Here is a 20,208-nt window from a genome sequence, read left to right as displayed (position 1 = left end):
GGCAGCAAATGATGATGGAATGAGGTGTGGAGCACTGGACCACCCCTATCTACAACCCAAGGGCAAATCCGACAGAACGACAGAACCTGGAACTGAAAAGGAAGCTACGAGTCCACCTGATAGACAAAGAACATCGACTGTGGGACTGTCAGATACCACGGTTACTCTTTGCCCTGCGACGACACATCAACCGTGTTACCGGCTATTCCCCAGAAGAGCTGTTTCTTGGTCGACATCTGTACGGCAATGGGGATTGGGAGATTTGTCCTCTGTCCATTTCGGGTCAAGATGATGCAGCTGTTTCGCTGGAAGAGTGGCAGCAGCAGCAGCAGCAGCAGTAGAACATCAAGGAGAAACAAGCTTTAGCCGAGAAGAGATCCCTTACCCAGGCCAAGGCTCAAGATGTTGAAGAGATGCAGATCTTCCTACCAGGCCAATAAATATTGCGATGTAACCACCCAGTCAGTAATAAGATTGGAGGGTTTCACACAGGTCTTGGACCTAAGTAGGTCGGTCCCAAAACAGCTGGGCTATGGGGTCTACTTACTGAAGACCAACCCTCCTGTCAATGTCCATGCATCGGAGTTGCGGCGAGTCACCCAGCCACTGTGCATACAGAGTAAGCCTGGAGGAGAGGCTACTAATGACACAGCACCATCTGGTCATCGGAAGAAGAACACATTAACTATCATCGAGGAAGAGGCTGGCAGCGAGTTAGAGATCTGTGGTAGAGATATGATTCGGCTGAGATAAAACTTCATATGCTTGGTTCTTTCTCGACAAAATAACTCTCATTCAACAAGGTGAGGTTGTCATTTTGATGTATGGAGAAATATGAATATTGAGTTAAGTCACAGGAAAGAGACAGTTATGACTCCAAATTCGCAGAACTCTACGTCTAACATAAGAATGTCAGAAGACACAAAGTAAATGAAACAGGTTAAGTTGATCACATAGGACGAGGCAACTACAGCTCCCCATTACACTCTTTCAGCAATAGATTATCTACTTATAATGAACAATAAATCACCTTTCGCTAGAGAAATTATCTTGCTTGGTGCAGACCTCCGACAGTGCTTGGCAGAAGTTCCTCACTGTTACAAAATAGCTGTTATCCAGACAAGATTTAAATAGTCTACTTTATGGCCCACTTTATCTTCACTGAATGGCATCTAAACTCAGAAACAGAGAGCTAGGACAAATGGCATTATCGAGATTCAACAAAATCAGATTTCAAAAATTAATGTACAAGTTTCACTAATTGGTTCTTCTTTCATCCAAGTGGGAGCACAATGTTTTCCAAAGTAGCAATTTTATTTTGCCCAAGAAACAAACAAGTTAACTTCATCAATCAATAGATTCTGAATAGTTTGATAGGTGATCAAATAACATACATTAGCATTGACTCCATAGTGTCTGATGATGTTAATGAAGTTAATAAATCTGGTTTGTGCAATGGAATGAGAATAAATCTAGGGCAGCCATACAAAAATATCATTCATGCAGAAATTCATATCAGCTCAGCTTCAGGAAGAAAGTGTTTTATTCCAAGAATAGATTTAGCACCTGTGAATCTGGCTATACCATTCATTTTAAAATGGGGGCAATTTCCTATAAATATAGCCTACTCTGCCACACTGAATAAGTCACCAGGACAGGACTTTAAAGTCCCCCCACTCCAATGTTTTGGACAGTTGTATGTAACTTTCTCAAAGATATGCACATCCATGGACTTCAAGTACAACTCCGAACTACAACTGCACTCAGTATAGTTTGTAAGAAAATACTATAACACCTGTTCTGATTCCATTCAAATGCCATATAAAACTGGAAAGTGTAACTTTTATACATAAGATATATTAATAGTCCATTTAGAATTTCCAATTACTTTATGAATAGAAATTTTGAATGTCAAAAACAAGCTTATATATTAGTACACTAATAAATCTTCTGTTAAAAGTAAAACTGTGATCAGTATTACACATACGACAGTCGAATAATAATAACCAAGAAAAATAAATGAATGATCAGAATTCCCCACTCTATGGGTAACTCTGATCACCAATTTGGTATTGTCCCATCTGCATGCTGAATCATTTTGGCAGTTGGTCACTAAGGTGACTGAATGTAATGCAGAGGATCATCATTTTGCTAAACAATGAGGTCAGTACTGCCTTCTTCCAGTTGCAGGAGGAATTATGGGCTCAATATGTCAAGGTACATAACTCCTATCACAGTGCTATCAGTGACAAAAAGAATATTTTGTGATGAGAAATAATATAGTAATCATTAGGTTTGGATGATTCACATACATGTTAAAGAATGTATGTAGTATTTCAACACTCCAAATTCTTATGTCTGTTCAGCATCCCTGAAATGTTGAATGTTACTTTGTCATTAAAACAACTTTTCATGGAAACAATTCTTTTTCATTAGTCTAAGATATCCCCACAATCCTCCATCAGTGTTCCTCAGAGCCTATCACAACTGCAGGATTTACAGATGATTCCACAGTAGCCAAGCTAATTTCTTGGAGCACTCCAAGGTGGAGAGCACCATGTTACGTTTTACAAAAATGTTCCACTGTATCTGTCCCTAGCAGTGGATAGTCACTAGACTTTCATTTACAAATGCAGTTCTTTTCTTGAAATTTTGAATTTACTTAATGTTGGATAAATCTAATTCAAATTAATCAATACCAGGAATTGAATGTCATAGAATGTTCATAACAGACTTGTTTAAATGAAAATTGAAAGTAAGAATGCTTTATACTTTCTTTCATCACCATTTTCCTGAGGTCAGCTGCTACTGCCATTTGGCAGAGGCAAATGGAACCAACACACCAAAACAACATAAATCACAATAATGCACACAGAAGTATTTATATTTTATGTAGTAAATTATTGGATCTAGGAATGTCATTTTGAATTGATCTGTACAAACTGACAGCTCAAAGACAGCATGATAAATTTTAAAAAATGTAATTTAATACATATATCAGTTAAACATTACCTACCATGCTCTTGATGAATTTATTTTATGAAATAATACGTGTGTGGTAGATATCTTGCTAAAATAAAATAGTCTTGAGGAACCTATATTGCTATGGTGCTTGTTCTGTTGTACAGACATGCCTAGTCTAAATAACTGTTATTATACCCATTGACATTATTCCTTATGGTCACTGCAATAGAGAGGTATGTTCTTATACCTGATCGAAGAGCTGTCTTCTGAATATGTGACATCATCTGCAGACAAAGGAAGTCCATCTTTTTGCCACTTGATTTCTGCTGGTGGAAAGCCATTCACATCACATTGCAATGAGATGTCATCACCCACTCTGACAACCATTTCTTCTGTAGCAGGTGCAATTTTTGGAGGAACTTTGATGAAACAGAACAAGAAGTAAATGTTATATTGGAAAAGAAAATTACAGATCAACAGTTGTAATCGAATATGCAATACATGAAGTGTGAATGATGGAAAACTGTAATAAGAAGTTATTATGTTAGTGCTGGCTTTCACGGCTGATGTCAACTGGCGAGCTTTGATGTTCTTACAGGATAGAAAGCTGTGTTGATATATTAAACATGTCATTGTTTTAACTAGTCTATTTACAACTGTGAGAAGGCCAATCGATGGTGCCAGAATCGTGTTACCTATCTCCCATACTGGTGTTCCTAAGACCTGTGCAGTGTGGCTCAGTACGTTCAATCTTCCGTCACATGGCAGTGAGTAATGGTCACCATATTGTGCCAATCAGCATACCGTCTTCTTTCCTAGTGAAACAGTTTTCATGTTTCATCATCCGCACAGCTTCTTGGCACATATGAGCATGATATTAGCAGGTGGTAGCCAGAACCATGGTTTCCTTAAATTGAATTTCATGGTCAATAAAGAGAGAGAAGCTCCAGCTCCACAGAGTTTTCCACTGGAAGTAGCAGAAACATTAATATGCTTAAATCACTCAACTAATTTGACGTGACATTTACGCTAGCATTGTCCAGGCCTACAGCTCAAATAATGAGATATCCACGCAACACGCTGAGTTGTATGTACTAGCTATTATTTTTATCATCCCTGCAAGACTTTCCCTTTTGCAAACTTCTATGAATAGAACAGGAATGTGGCTTATTTACCGCTCTCCTTCTAAGAACTTGTACTGTTATTTATTGCCTAATTGTAGCATCTGAAACATTTCATCATGTGTCAGCCAGTCATAGAAAAGACCAGTAACAGAATGCTATTGCTGAGTTAATTAAAAGTGTTTTAGACAGTGATTCAGAGGACAGTGATGGCAACTAAGATAATATTAAAGAAGAGATTTTAAATGAAAGTGACATTTCATCTGATACGAGTGACCGTGAAATTGTACATAAAGCCCCATGTTCGAAAGCAAAACATAGTGACTGGGTGTGGGTTAGTAATAGTGATAACCAGCAAATTATTCCTCACTTTACAGGCTTTCTAGGGGTATCAGGAGAACTAAGAGACAAATATTAAGAACATTCTATATCCGAATTGTCTGTGTTCTTGGAGTTTATGGATCCGTCATTTCCCACTTTGCGCAGGAAACAAATATTTACACTATGGAACAATTATTGGACCCACAAGGAAAAAGATTGTGACAAGTGGTCTGATACTAATGAAGACAAAGTTACGGCCTAATTTGCCCTTTCCATCCTGATGTCACAGGTTTGTAAGCCTTGATCCAATTATATTGGAGCAAAGATAAAATATACTGAGACCCCAATTTTTCAAGGGAAGATGACCCGTGTAAGTGCCTCTATATTCAAGATTTACCACACAAAATCTGCATTCTAACATCACTGTTGTTGAGTACAATTATTTTCAATGCTTCATAGAAAACTGTGCATGAAAGTTCTGGCTTCTGTTCCATTTATGGCATTTATTTCAGAGTGGTGCACAGTAGTTCTAACCGGGTGGTTTACTTGTGTAGAAGGCGATTGCGGGAGCATTAAACATGAAGTGACTGGGTTAACATGTCCACACAGCTTAATATCCTGGAAGAAATCAAAGCTCATCAATAAGTATTAACAAAAAGAATTCAGTTTTATTAAGTTAAGAAGAGGCTTTTAAATTTGCTTTTCAGAAAAGTAGGTAATCTTAAAGGATTACAACGGACTGAGGAAACATAACTTCAAAATCAGAATTGACTTCAGTCAAAGCTACTATAGCAAATGAGAAGTTATTTCAAATCAGCATGAGTAAAGAGTAATAGGTATTTATTTGTTACTATTACTTTGTGAAATTTTAGAAACACAATAACCACCAGACTTGTGAAGTTTTTATGTATAAAATCTGTCTTAAACCTGTGTTGTTATGGTGGTATTCTGCTGTATTGCATCTAATCAGACAGGCCTTATGGTAACAATGGGATAGAACAGGGCTAGGACTGTGAGGCAAGCAACCATGGCATTATTCAAGGCATAGTACCAGCATTTTTCTAGTGTAAAAATAGGAAACTATAGAAAGCCATCCTCAGGGCTGCCAACAGTAGGGTTCAAACCCACCATCTGCTGAATGCAAGCTCACAGCTACACAACCTGAACTGTGCAACTAATTCACTCAGTGCATCTAGAATACTGCATTTACAATTTGTCTGAATACCATCAATTTCTCAAGTTTTACATTGGAAAAAATGGCAAAATATTTAAAACATGACATTTATTCAAAACACAGAATCTGCCTTTGCTTTCCACACACTAGAATGATGACTTTAACAAACATATAGCAACATAAGCAGGGAAATTCTATATTATCCTCAAACAACATGCTGTCTATATCTTAGAACACCAACGTCTTCAAGGAAAAGATATCATTCAAATTCCATGTCGTATTAGATCACAGTACCTTTTTAAACACAGTGTTAATATTGGATGGAAGTCATCAAGTATTCTTGACTCAAGAATTTGTTAGTGTTGATGGCCATATTCATAGCATCTCTTTCTTGAATGAGGTAATTTGTTCAACTTTAAACAGTAAAGTGTAGCCTGCATAATTAATTGTATAATTATCTTCATTATTGTTACATAATGGTCACCAATGTTCAAGAAACATTTCTTGTACTAATTTGGAGAATCTCACAGTTCAGTAACAGGAACATTAAGAAGTTGTGGATATCAGTTGTATGTAAAATGAGCAATGTATTTGATTATTGTTTGGTCGGAGGAGCTATACCAGATGAATGGAGAGTTGCTATAGTAGCCCCTGTGTATAAAGGAAAGGGTGATAGACAAAAAGCTGAAAATTACAGGCCAGTAAGTTTGACATGCATTGTATGTCAGCTTTGGGAAGACATTCTTTCTGATTATATTAGACATGTTTGTGAAATTAATAACTGGTTCGATAGAAGGCAATTCGGTTTTAGGAAAGGTTATTCCACTGAAGCTCAACTTGTAGGATTCCAGCAAGATATAGCAGATATCTTGGATTCTGGAGGTCAAGTGGACTGTATTGCGATTGACCTGTCTAAAGCATTTGATACGGTGGATCATGGGAGACTACTGGCAAAAATGAGTGCAATTGGACTAGACAAAAGAGTGACTGAATGGGTTGCTATATTTCTAGAAAATAGATCTCAGAGAATTAGAGTAGGTGAAGCTTTATCTGACCCTGTAATAATTAAGAGGGGAATTTTTCAAGGCAGTATTATCGGACCTTTATGTTTTCTTATATATAAATGATATGAGTAAAGGAGTGGAATCGGAGGTAAGGCTTTTTGTGGATGATGTTATTCTCTATAGAGTGATAAATAAGTTACAAGATTGTGAGCAACTGCAACGTGACCTCGATAATGTTGTGAGATGGACAGCAGGAAATGGTATGTTGATAAACGGGGTTAAAAGTCAGGTTATGAGTTTCACAAATAGGAAAAGTCCTCTGAGTTTTAATTACTGCGTTGATGGGGTGAAAGTTCCTTTTGGGGATCATTGTAAGTATCTAGGTGTTAATAAAAGGAAAGATCTTCATTGGGGTAATCACATAAATGGGATTGTAAATAAAGGGTACCGATCTCTGCACATGGTTATGAGGGTGTTTAGGGGTTGTAGTAAGGATGTAAAGGAGAGTGCATATAAGTCTCCGGTAAGACCCCAACTAGAGTATGGTTCCAGTGTATGGGATCCTCACCAGGATTACCTGATTCAAGAACTGGAAAAAATCCAAAGAAAAGCAGCTCGATTTGTTCTGGGTGATTTCCGACAAAAGAGTAGCGTTACAAAAATGTTGCAATGTTTGGGTTGGGAAGAATTGAGAGAAAGAAGAAGAGCTGCTCGACTAAGTGGTATGTTCCGAGCTGTCAGCGGAGAGATGGGGTGGAATGACATTAGTAGACGAATGAGTTTGAATGGTGTTTATAAAAATAGGAAAGATCACAATATGAAGATAAAGATGGAATTCAAGAGGACAAACTGGGGCAAATATTGATTTATAGGAAGGGGAGTTAGGGATTGGAATAACTTACCAAGGGAGATGTTCAATAAATTTCCAGTTTCATTTAGGAAAAGGCTAGGAAAGCAACAGATAGGGAATCTGCCACCTGGGCGACTGCCCTAAATGCAGATCAGTATTGATTGATTGATTGATTGATTGATTGATTGATTGATTGATTGATTGATTGATTGATTGATTGATTGATGGGATAATATAAGGGATGATGGTGCATCTGAAAATAATGGAGTTGTGGTGCAGCAGCCTTTCCCATCCCATCGTCGCCATAAAACCTATCTGTGTTGGTGTGACATGAAACGAATTGTATTAAAAAAAAAAAAAAATTCACAGTCAAGAAATGTAGGACACCAACACTGGATTAGTTGCAAAAATTGCTATGCCAGTAAATAATTTGTTGCTCCATTTGAAGTCCAACTACAGCTATGAATGAAGTTTCAAACATTTTCTTCAGTAATGTTTCTGGAAATTCTTCTACAATTTCTGAAATATTATATTGAGAGAGAGTGTGTGTGTGCGTGCGTGTGTGTGTGTGTGTGTGTGTGTGTTCGTTCGGCTGTTGCTTTCCTCATGTTGGGCACTTATATAGCTATCCACTCTGGTACTACTGCTTGTCCCCGCATAGCAGTAAGGTCTGTTAGGAATACTCCTGATCCAAGGTATACTACTTTCTGGAGGACTGACTTTGCAATATTTCAAGATGAGGTTCATTGGCACAGTGGTAAACAGCAACAGAATACTCTGCCTGGCATATTTGCTTAAATCAAGGCCTTATATAACTTGGAACTAGTTTTATGGAATTATCAGCTTTTCAAAACCTGTTCATCATTTCTCCACTACATTTGTTATTATTGCTAGACCCACGGTGTAAGGATAGTGAGACTGTTTTATAACACAGCAGCAGATGAATAGATGATAAATCACCCAGGATGCCCAATTTCCATATACAAAATAGGGAAATTACTTGAGAAGGCATTCACTCCACAAAATGTAATGGGTGGGTTCCAAAATACTGGATTTTATCCATTAGATAGGAACATATTTTGTGACAAGCTCATATGTCACTGATCGTCAGCAGAGGAGAATATGTTGCAGTTAGGCCTTGTTGTTGTTGTTAGTCGTTTAGTCGCTTTCGACTCTATGTGACCCCATAGACCAAAGTATACCATTTCTTCCTGTTGTATACTCTTTTCCAAAGTCTTTCTAAATTGAGAGCTGTGGCTTCCTTGATGTCATAATCCACCTCATCCATTGTCGCCCTCTTCTCCTGTTACCATCAGACTTCCCCAGCATTAAGGTCTTTTCCAGTGAATCATGTTTTCTCATAATATGACCAAAGTACTTTAGTTTTTACCTGAGTATTTGAACTTGCAGTAGTAATAATAATAATAATAGTATGGCCTCAGCTACCGTGTGCAGACATTTCAATTTGACGCCATCTGGCTGTCTGCTCGTCAATTTCGACGTTCCGTTTTACTCTAGGCCCACTAGATTGCATACAGAGTAAACCGGATCTCTCTTGGGCGTCTATGGCTGAGATTTAATGAATTTTGTCGGGTAAACACCAAATGTGTCACCAGAGATCTTTTACATGCCGACATCATACGACATGGAGTATCGAAAGGACTTTTTTCCGCCCTTCAAAAATCCGACTACCTCTGCCGGGTTTGAACCCGCTATCTTGGGATCCAGAGGCCGACACTCTACCACAGATCCACAGAGGACCTTGCAGTGAACAGCCTGCAATATGGACTTATTAGATCTCTTCGCAGTCCACGGAACTCTAAGGAGTTTTCTCCAACATCATAGTTCAAATGCGTCTATTCTTCGGCGCTCAGCCTTTCTTACTGTCCAGGTTTTGCTTCCGTACATTGATACTGGGAAATGAAATGTCGTATGGCTTTTAGTGCCAGGATATCCCAGGACGGGTTCGGCTCGCCAGGTGCAGGTCTTTCTACTTGACACCCGTAGGTGACCTGCACGTCGTGATGAGGATGAAATGATGATGAAGACAGCACACACACCCAGCCCCCGTGCCATTGGAATTAACCAATTAAGGTTAAAATCCCCGACCCAGCCAGGAATCGAACCCGGGACCCTCTGAACCGAAAGCCAGTACGCTGACTGTTCAGCCAACGAGTCAGACGATACTGGGAAGACCACAGCCTTCACTATACGAATCTTCGTTCTTAAAGTTACATCTCTACTCTTGAAAATGTTATCAAGGTTGGCCATTGCCTTCCTCCCAAGGAGCAAGCGTCTCTTAATTTCATGGCTGCAATCGCCGTCAGCAGTTTTGGAGCTCAAGTAGATGAAACTAGGAACAACCTCCATTGTTTCACCATTTATATGCCATGAGGTGATAGGTTTAGTTGCCATGATCTTTGTTTTCTTGACATTCAACCTTAGTCCAGCTTTTGCACTTTCTTCTTTCACCTTCATTCGTAGATACTTAAGTTGTTCTTCACTTTCTGCCAACAGGGTGGTGTCATCAGCATATCTAAGGTTATTTATATGTATTCCACCAATTTTAGCTCCAGTTTCTCTTTCATCTAATTTGGCATTCCTCATCACATACTCTGCATATAAGTTGAATAAGTAAGGTGAAAATATGCAGCCTTGACGTACACCTTTCTCAATCTTGACCCATTCAGTTGTTCCATATAGGGTTCTCACCATAGCTTCCTGATCAGGGTAGAGATTTCTCATAAGGCAAATAAGATGATCTGGTACTCCCATAGTCTTGAGTACTTGCCACAATTTATTGTGGTCAACACAGTCAAAGGCTTGAGCATAGTCAATAAAGCATAAGTATAGGTCTTTCTGGAATTCTCTTGCTTTCTCCATAATCCAGTGAATATTAGCAATTTGATCTCTGGCTCCTCTGCCTTTGCGAAAACCGGCTTGTTCTTCAGGTAGTTCTCGATCTACATACTGCTGAAGCCTATTTTGCAGGATCTTGAGCATAACCTTACTAGCATGCGATATAAGTGCGATTGTTTGGTAGTTTGAACATTCTTTAGCGCTGCCCTTCTTTGGAATTGGTTATAAACACTGAGTTTTTGCAATCTTTTGGCCACTGCTGGGTTTTCCATATTTGCTGACATATTGAATGTAGCACTTTCACAGCATCCTCTCCTAGGATTTTGAACAGTTCTGCTGGGATTCCATCATAACCACTTGCCTTATTGTTTACAATACTTTCTAGGGCCCACTTGACCTCACTTTCTAGGATATCTGGTTCTGGCTCTGACAACAGAGTAACTTCATCATCAGGAGTATTCCAATCTTTCCTATACAAACTGCCTACATATTCGCTCCACCTTTCTTTAATCTCCTCTGCTTCAGTAAGATATTTTCCATTTTTATCATTCCAGTCTTCACCTGGAATTTCCCTACCACACAACAAACAGGCAAGTGTTGGCTTACACTAGCAAGTTAATATAGTCCTCAGTCTTCAGGAAGTGTAGACAATGGGAGAATTATGACACCAGAAGAGATACAGCCTGTTCCAAAGGCAGGTCCTAGGAAGAAAGCTATGGGAAGGAAACCTAAAGTATCTAGAATTTTGACAGACACTCCAGTAAAAAATTAAATACACCAGTAAGCTTGAAGCTTGTAATTCAAAGAAAAGGAGGCTGAATTTCAATCATCTTGCTGATAAAAAGCTGGAAAAAACTAGGCTGTCCGACAGAAAATAAATCATCCAGTTCAGATGAAGATTTTAATATGGCATCTGAAGACTCATTAGATTCTACTACATTCAATGAAACTGGAAATGCCATTAACTGTTGGAGGAACACAACATGCTCATGAGCAATTCATATTTGATGTTGATTTTTCATCACACTGTGTGAGTGGTAGATTTCTGTTTCAGGTCTCTGTTAGAAAAATATATATTTGGGTCACTTACTAAGTCGTGGCAAGTATTTTAGTTTAGACACACATTTCATTATACACATATGAAAATACATAATGTACTTTACAATCATATCTGTTACATGATTTCTCAGGAAGATTTGCAAATAAGGGAGAAGAGTAAAATTAAGAAAATGTTATTGTGTCTCATAATGTTGAGAACAATGATTTGCACACACATTAACACATTTTGAACACATTAAGATCCTTTTAAGTAATCTCCAAGACAATCAAGCTGCCAATGATGAGGAAGACAACCAATACCATCAGTTGCTCCATTGTCCAATCTAGCAATACCAATACAGTTTGTCCGTTACTGAACATCAAAAATTTTCCAGCTAACTAATTCCTGGTTGCCAGCATTTTGCCCTGGTGTGCTAAGTTGCGCTCATCAGTTGGTAAATAGCACACTTACCAAGACACATGGCTAGTGCATACCGTGGAGGCCACTGTGTAAGCTACTTGGAGCCACCGGCAGTGTCAATGCACTCTCATAGTGCATAGTGCACTAACGATCCAATAATGGACCAACTATATTGGTATTACAAACTTACTCATTCTGGACAAATGTTTCAGGTTCCCTATGGGAATCAACATCTATATCATCTGATAGCCAGGCAGGCATCAATTTTTTGAAAATGAGACAAAGTCTCTCATAGTGCATTGGCACTGCTGGTGGCTCCCAGTACCTTATGCAGTGGCCTCCATGGTGTGCACTAGCTATGTGTCTTGGTAGGTGTGCTATTTACCTACTGATGAGCCCAACTTAGCACACCGGGGTGAAACGCTGCCAACCAGGAATGAGTTAGCTGCAAAATTTATAATGTCCAATAACGGACCAACTGCATTGGTATTATAAATTTATAAATATTCGGGACAAATATTTCAGGTTCCCTATGAGAATCAACATCTATATCATAAATCTGGCAATCCCACATCGCACTGCACTGACTATGTCTTCTCATGTATGGAAGCGTCTCCCACGCAATGGAGTTTTCAATTTTGGTGTCAAATCAAAATCGCATGGTGACAGATCGGAGAAGTAGGGAGGATGCTCCAGTACTTCCCATCTCCAGTACTGTAAATGGGTCTGAACAATGTTTGTCATATGGCTATTGCATTATCGTGAAGGATGATTGCATTGTCCAACAACTTAGGGCATTTATTCCTGATAGTGCAACGTATGTTATTCTGCACATAAGCGCCATAGTAAGGTGCATTAACAGTCTTGCCATGGGGGACAAAATTACACAAAATAATTCCTCAAATGTCATACACTAAATTACCATTAACTTCACCCGAGATGGATTTTGATGGACTGTGTTTTTGCGGCGTTTTTGGATGACGCCATTCAGCAGACTGGCGTTTAAGCTCGGGTTCAAAAGCCCAGACCCAAGTTCATCAATGGCAATGATCCCGTTCAGCAAGATGTCTACTTCATGTTCATTCACTCCAGATTCACACAACATTTTTGTAACATGTCCACCTTTGTTGTTCTGTTAGTGCCAGTGGCATCCATTTTGCAGTAATTTTTTTGCATATGCAGATCGTGCAATAAAATTTTATGTAGCCTACAGTTGCCTGGCAAATACATGTTTCTGTTGCCAACTCCTGTAGAGACCATGGCCTGTCATTCTCTAAGCAATGTTCTATCATGGCACGAGAAACAGCAGTACAAACAGTCCTAGGGCGTCCCATACGAGGTTTGTCGACATGTTTTTCTTATCCACTTTGTAAAGCTGCTACCCATCTTGCAACAGTTCTGTATAGCAGAGCACGACTCTAACAGCATCTACAAGCTGTTCATGACATTTTCTTGTGTTTTGACCATGAATCACTGCTATTTTTACATATGCATGTTGTTCTAGTTGATGCATATCCATGCTTAACAAATTACAAATATTAACAATGCACCAGCTGACTTGAGCGCATATCCCTCTTCTTCTGTTTTGAATATCTACACCAAGCGGAATCTATAAGTACTATATATCCTAATGTAAATGTTGGATATTAAAAAAAAATGTGGATTGCAGTCTGGAATTCCGTGGGAATAAAGAAAAAAGAAAGATGCCATGACTTAGTAAGTGACCCGTGTATATACATTTTGTGCACAATAATCTTTTTTTTAAATGTTCACAGTTACAGTTCCAATGATTTATGTAATTTTGTATTACTACTTACTGCAGTTCTGTAAATTTTCACGTATATCTCAAGCCTCCCACACGCATGTCTCAAACCTTCCTTACTAGTAAGGTTTGAGACATAATGTAGTGTGTCTATTTATTAATTATTTTTGGCTTTTGCTGAATATCTAACAGTTTGAAAAAATAACACACTCAAGAGGAAATTATAGGAAACTGACTGCAAAAAATGATTATAAACAATTCACAAGACTTGTTAAAAAATTAAAATGTACATTTTGTTTCATCTCTTCCCTACTTCCTCTACTATTCTCACAACAATCAAGCAGAGTTAGGAACCTGATACCATACTAAACTTTCAACTATATTATCGTAGACTCTACATACTTCTTAATATCATTACTTTATCCACTTTAATTAGGATACCAACCATGTACTAAAACTTCAATGATGCTTTCTTGCACTCCAGCAGAGTTAGTTGCGATGCATTCGTAAGTACCATTATCTGCCTCTCTAGCTCTCCTGAGTACCAGGCTGTCATGTGTTGAAACTCGCTCTCTTCAAGAAGAAAACATTAATAAAACGTACAATATGATTTGAAATGTAAGACACTGTCACACATAAGCTACTTCTGATTACAGAAATCTATAGAAATCTAGAGACTTGCACACTTACCACTCAGTTCTTATACACACCTTATGACTACACACCAATTGAAGTAATTTTCCTATATTTAGATACTACAACAGTTATAGGGAGTCTGAGGTATTATATACTATTGTCACAACAATCAACAGTTAGACTGAAGTTTAACTGAAATGGTACATTATCATATTTGTTGTACCCTTGCAGCAAAGCAGAGTTAGGAACCTGATACCATATGAAACTATTACCATATTTACTTGTGCATAGGACACCATTTGGCTGCCTGGCCGAGGCGGTAAAGGCGTGCTCAGTTTGCCCGGAAGGACGTGGGTTCGAATCCTCATCAGGAAGACGTAAAATTTAAGAAACGAGATTTCCACCTCCGGAGGTGCATTTGGCCCTGAGGTTCACTCAGCCTACACCAAAAATGAGTACCAGATTAATTCCTGGGGGCAAAGGCGGCTGGGCATAGAGCTAACCACTCTACCCCATCACGTGCCATGGTTAACAATGGTGGAAGCCTTTACCTTCCACTCTTCCAAGGGCCTTCATGGCCTATACAGAGGTGACTTTGCTATAGGAGCCCTTTTATTTTCACTTTTACAACCAAAAAAGGTAGGGGGGTTTCCAGTATCCGATAACCTCAAATTCTGTTAACTGAACACAGGACTTCTAGGCTATAAAGAGATATAAATTGCAAATTGTTTGGGCTGGGAAGATTTGGGAGAAAGGAGACGAGCTGCTCAATTAATTGGTATGTTCCAAGCTGTCAGTGGAGAGATGGCATGGGAGGACATCAGTAGACGAATAAGTTTGAGTGGCGTCGTTAAAAGTAGGAAAGATCACAATATGAAGATAAAGTTGGAATTCAAGAGGACAAATTGGGGCAAATATTCATTTATAGGAAGGGGAGTTAGAGTTTGGAATAACTTACCAAGGCAAAGGTAGGTAGGTAGGTAGGTAGGTAGGTAGGTAGGTAAGTAGGTAGGTAGGTAGGTAGGTAGGTAGGTTCTGCACTATTCTTTAAAAACTTATTAATGTATTCTGAGTTTTACAGGCTATTTTCATTGGAAGTCAGTACTTCTAAATTTAAAGACAATAAATGGTGAACACATGAGTTTCAGGCCTACATATAAAGTAAATATAGGCAGTTTTAGTTACTCTTATATCATGTCATTTGTTTCATCTCGTTAACTCCTCTGATGAGGTTGACATGAAGAAGGGCATCCACTCATAAAAACTCACTACGAAGAGTCGTCTCACTTCAACTCAACCCCGTAGAGAAAAGAGATAATGATACTGTATTAGACTATATTAATACAAAAAAACTCAATGGCCAGTCATTTGTCTCTATCAGTTGAGCAGTAGGCCTACCACACAGTAAACCAGATCACTGGTATCATTTGAATTATCATTGTCTAGTGCCGCCAACTTCACTGCTTCCGGCGTGTCGTTATTCCAAACGACGTCATCTTCACTGCCATCTCTTCAGCCATGCACTCAATCAAAAGCATTTCAGAACCCGTCTGAAACTTTTGAAAATAGTTTTGTTCCCAATAGAGAGTCCAAAGAGTGAGAATCTATTCGCAAATGATTTCTGGAGATGGTTTCTGTTATTCCCAGCTGGTGTACATGTAGCAGAAACCACCCCTTCCAAATAAAGCCATGTTGGAGAAGGCTTGCCAATCCACCAGCTGATAACTAGCGTATGTTATGAGTTGTATTTCCGAATGTAATACATAGTGACTGGAAGCATTCTTTGGATAACTGTGGCGGTTAAAAGCTGGACCTTTATTTTTAAGTATATTTCATGCTTATTCTCTGTATTTATCACATTAGGATTTACCTAAACAGCTGTAATTGAGATAAGTGAGACCGCATTGTTTACATTAGGTATGCTATTGAGTATCCAGTTAGTGCTAGAAGTTCGACGGAAAGAATAAAAGTAAATAATAGGAAAGCTTGCCGCATTTATGGATATCTACAGCTGTGGTGGTATAGTGTTTTATTATCATGATGTTTAATTTTGTACATTTGTTGCTTTTATTAATGCATAGTGTGTTCTGTTTGGCGTCTTCGAAAATTGTAAAAGTAGTTAAGTGGGGACTTAAAATCAATAACATTAACATTAACATTATTATTATATATATATTGCGAATGAGCCCATTAGGACTACGCAAAGTACTTAGAGACAGGCATTTGCCTTTCTTTGTGCCCACACTTCCTTCATTCGTTTGCTGTGTGCTTCTTTTCTCTCTTGAGACCATGTTGTTCCGGTCTTCTTCTTTGGTTTTTCCTCTTGGTCAACTTGCCACTTATGAACTTTGGTTCTGAAGATAACCCGGCTTTGGATGTCTTCAGGTGTAATTCCTGCCAGTTTGAGATCTGTTTTAATTTCGCCAATCCATTTTATTGTGTCCGTTTTGGCTTTACTTCGGTTTTCATAAAATTCAACTATTTGCTTGGTAAGTCTATCTGGGTTCATCCTTTTTATATGTCCAAAGAATCTTAATCTGCGTTTTCTGATGTCGCTGTGAATGTTAGAAAATTGTTTGATTTCCTGTTTCCCTCTAAGGCGGTACTGTTCATCTACGAGTTTTGGGCCTAAAATTTTTCTAATGATCTTGCGTTCCTTTTTCTGAATATTTTCTAGATCAGTTTTCCTGTTCAAAATTAGTGTCTCTGATCCATAGAGGCATTCTGGTTTTATAACTGTATTATAGTGTCTTAGTTTAGCATGCTTGGAGAGACACTTTTTGTTATAGATATTTTGGGTGAGTCTATACGCAGTTTCCATTTTTTGGCATCTAACTTCATTGGCTTTTGTTTCCATTCCATTCTCCTGAATTATTTCACCGAGATATTTGAATTGCTGGACCCGTTTTATTTTGCCATATTTTGTCTCCATGAATTTAGGGGCTTCTTTGCTGCAGGTCATGTATTCAGTTTTTTCAAACGATATTTGGAGGCCGACTTTTTCCGCTGTTTCTTTCAGGAGTTCAATCTGGTTTATGGCTGTTGAAACGTCACGAGTTAAGATTGCCAGATCGTCCGCAAATGCCAGGCAGTCTACTGCTAATTTGCCCCTACCAAGAGTGATTGGTTGGTCAATCTTGAGGGCAGACTTCTGTTTGCACCATTCCTGTATTACCTTTTCAAGGACGCAGTTGAAGAGTAGTGGAGAGAGCCCATTATTATTATTATTATTATTATTATTATTATTATTATTATTATTATTATTATTATTATTATTATTATTATTATTATTATTATTATTATTATTATTATTATTATTATTATTATTATTATTATTATTATTATTATTATTATTATTATTATTATTATTATTATTATTATTATTATTATTATTATTATTATTATTATTATTATTATTATTATTATTATTATTATTATTATTATTATTATTATTATTATTATTATTATTATTATTATTATTATTATTATTATTATTATTATTATTATTATTATTATTATTATTATTATTATTATTATTATTATTATTATTATTATTATTATTATTATTATTATTATTATTATTATTATTATTATTATTATTATTATTATTATTATTATTATTATTATTATTATTATTATTATTATTATTATTATTATTATTATTATTATTATTATTATTATTATTATTATTATTATTATTATTATTATTATTATTATTATTATTATTATTATTATTATTATTATTATTATTATTATTATTATTATTATTATTATTATTATTATTATTATTATTATTATTATTATTATTATTATTATTATTATTATTATTATTATTATTATTATTATTATTATTATTATTATTATTATTATTATTATTATTATTATTATTATTATTATTATTATTATTATTATTATTATTATTATTATTATTATTATTATTATTATTATTATTATTATTATTATTATTATTATTATTATTATTATTATTATTATTATTATTATTATTATTATTATTATTATTATTATTATTATTATTATTATTATTATTATTATTATTATTATTATTATTATTATTATTATTATTATTATTATTATTATTATTATTATTATTATTATTATTATTATTATTATTATTATTATTATTATTATTATTATTATTATGTAGGTATAAAACAATCACTATGATTGGATTTTTATCATGTTTTAGACCTACTTCCCTCCAAGAATTACCTACACTGGCCTGAGTTATAAGATATTAATGATCACACTCTGTTAATGATCCAGCCTGCTATATTAATAGCAACAACCATGAATATTTCTTAACTAAATTAAACTCATGGTGGTGCAGCTCATTTTAGGCACGCCCCCAGTGGAGGGAAGCTGTATGTACCGTTTTTACTGCATATCAACCTTCTTGCCATTCTTAAATCTCTGGCAGTACGGTGCCAGGAATCAAACTCAGGGCCCCGAGAACGGCAGCTAACTGTGCTAAACAGTATGCTGGTGGACATTGTTAACTACAAAACACAGACATATAACAAGACTGATAAGTGCTGGCAATGTTCAAAACTATTAACTATTTGTGCAACGTCATCAGAGATGCAGTTGGTCTACGCTACAGAGGCGGACATTTCTTAACTATGAAACACAGATGTACCGCAAGACTTCAACGTGCGTTTTCATTGCGCGGGTCATATAGATAAAACTGTTCACAAATTTATGTGATGTCATTGGAGCTGCAGTAAGGCTTGTACCTGCTTCGAAGTGGAATGTTTGTTCTTCTCTGATGAATTACGTTGGGGGGTCTTGTATGTGAAATTTATTTTTTCCACTTCCTTTGTCTCGAAAAGCCAGGAGGGTCTAATATGCGAGGGGTCTAATACACGAGTAAATATGGTAACTAAATTATCATAGCTTCTAACAGAGGGCAGGAATGATAGTAGGTCTTCCGCAAACAATGTACAGGGTACATTAGGTAGACGGGAAGGTGATAAGCTATGGAAGACAGGTGCACTAAGTAAATTGAGGACTAAGAGATCTAATCAGGGGCAGAGTTCAGGAGAGATATCAGCATGGTATCCTCAAAAGTCACTGCAGATTGAACAACAGAGGGAAGATAGAGAAGTATCACAGAGGAGGGGAAAAGTAAGACAAAAGGGAAATGTAGAGTAGAGGATAGGATGAGGGAAGTGGAACAGGGTCAAGAGAGGGAGAAAAGGATGGGAACATAGATTTTACAGCTATTAGGGAAGATAAGGGAGACCAGGAGCAGAGGGGACCTAATGAAGTGAATCTGGTTGAGGCTGCTGTCATGGGGGACTCCATTGTTAGGTATGTGGATGAAAGGGAATGGGGGTAGTGTGTTATTCAGAAATTAGATTAAGACAGATGTTGAGAAACATAGAAGGAAAGGAGGAGAGTAAGGAGAAGGTGATAACTTTGCACATTGGTACCAACAATGTGCTGGCCCCACGGTGTAGGGGTAGCATGCCTGTCTCTTACCCGGAGGCCCCAGGTTCGATTCCTGGCCAGGTCAGGCAATATTACCTAGATCCGAGGACAGGTTCGAGTTCCACTCAGCCTATGTGTGATTACAATGGGGGAGCTATCTGATGGTGAGATGGCGGCCCCTGTCTAGAAAGCCAAAACTAACGGCCGTGAGAATTCGCCATGCTGACTTGGTAGGAAATGGCCCTTGGGGGCTGTTGGGCTATGGGGTTTGGTTTGGTACCAACACCATAAAGCAAGCATGAATAGGTACCATGTGTGGGATCTAGTTATGGCAGCATGGGAGAGATTTAAGGGAGCAGAGATTTTTACTGGTGGGATACAATGAAGGAGAGATACTGACTGAAGAGTGATCAGGGATTTAAATGAGGCTATGGACTGGGTATGTGGAAAACTGGGAGTGAGAATTGTAAACCCTAGTGGGTGGGTAGGAGAGAGGGATCTGCACTCAGATGGCCTTCACTTGAACTGCATGGGTAGGCTTATGTAACAAGTTATGGCATTTGTTTAGAAGCGTTATAGGAAGATATATTTAAGGGAATGGGTTGGA

General features: G+C 37.3%; 1 protein-coding gene across 2 annotated transcripts in view; it reads right to left on the bottom strand.

Annotated features, from left to right (window-relative positions):
- LOC136858164 (hemicentin-1) overlaps nucleotides 1–20,208 on the bottom strand; it is a 709,155-nt gene that overhangs the window by 426,750 nt on the left and 262,197 nt on the right. For both annotated transcript variants that reach the window (XM_067137503.2, XM_067137504.2), the window contains exons 20-21: nucleotides 13,960–14,087; nucleotides 3,212–3,383 (exon numbers count right to left, since the gene is read on the bottom strand). In XM_067137503.2, the coding sequence (XP_066993604.2) occupies nucleotides 3,212–3,383; nucleotides 13,960–14,087 (300 nt within the window). The remainder of the gene's footprint in view (nucleotides 1–3,211; nucleotides 3,384–13,959; nucleotides 14,088–20,208) is intronic.

The sequence above is a fragment of the Anabrus simplex genome, chromosome 1 (genome assembly GCF_040414725.1).
Source record: "Anabrus simplex isolate iqAnaSimp1 chromosome 1, ASM4041472v1, whole genome shotgun sequence".
Classification (NCBI taxonomy): Eukaryota; Metazoa; Arthropoda; class Insecta; order Orthoptera; family Tettigoniidae; genus Anabrus; species Anabrus simplex.
The sequence above is the reverse complement of the archived record's forward strand: the minus strand, read 5'-3'. Positions and strand labels throughout refer to the sequence as shown.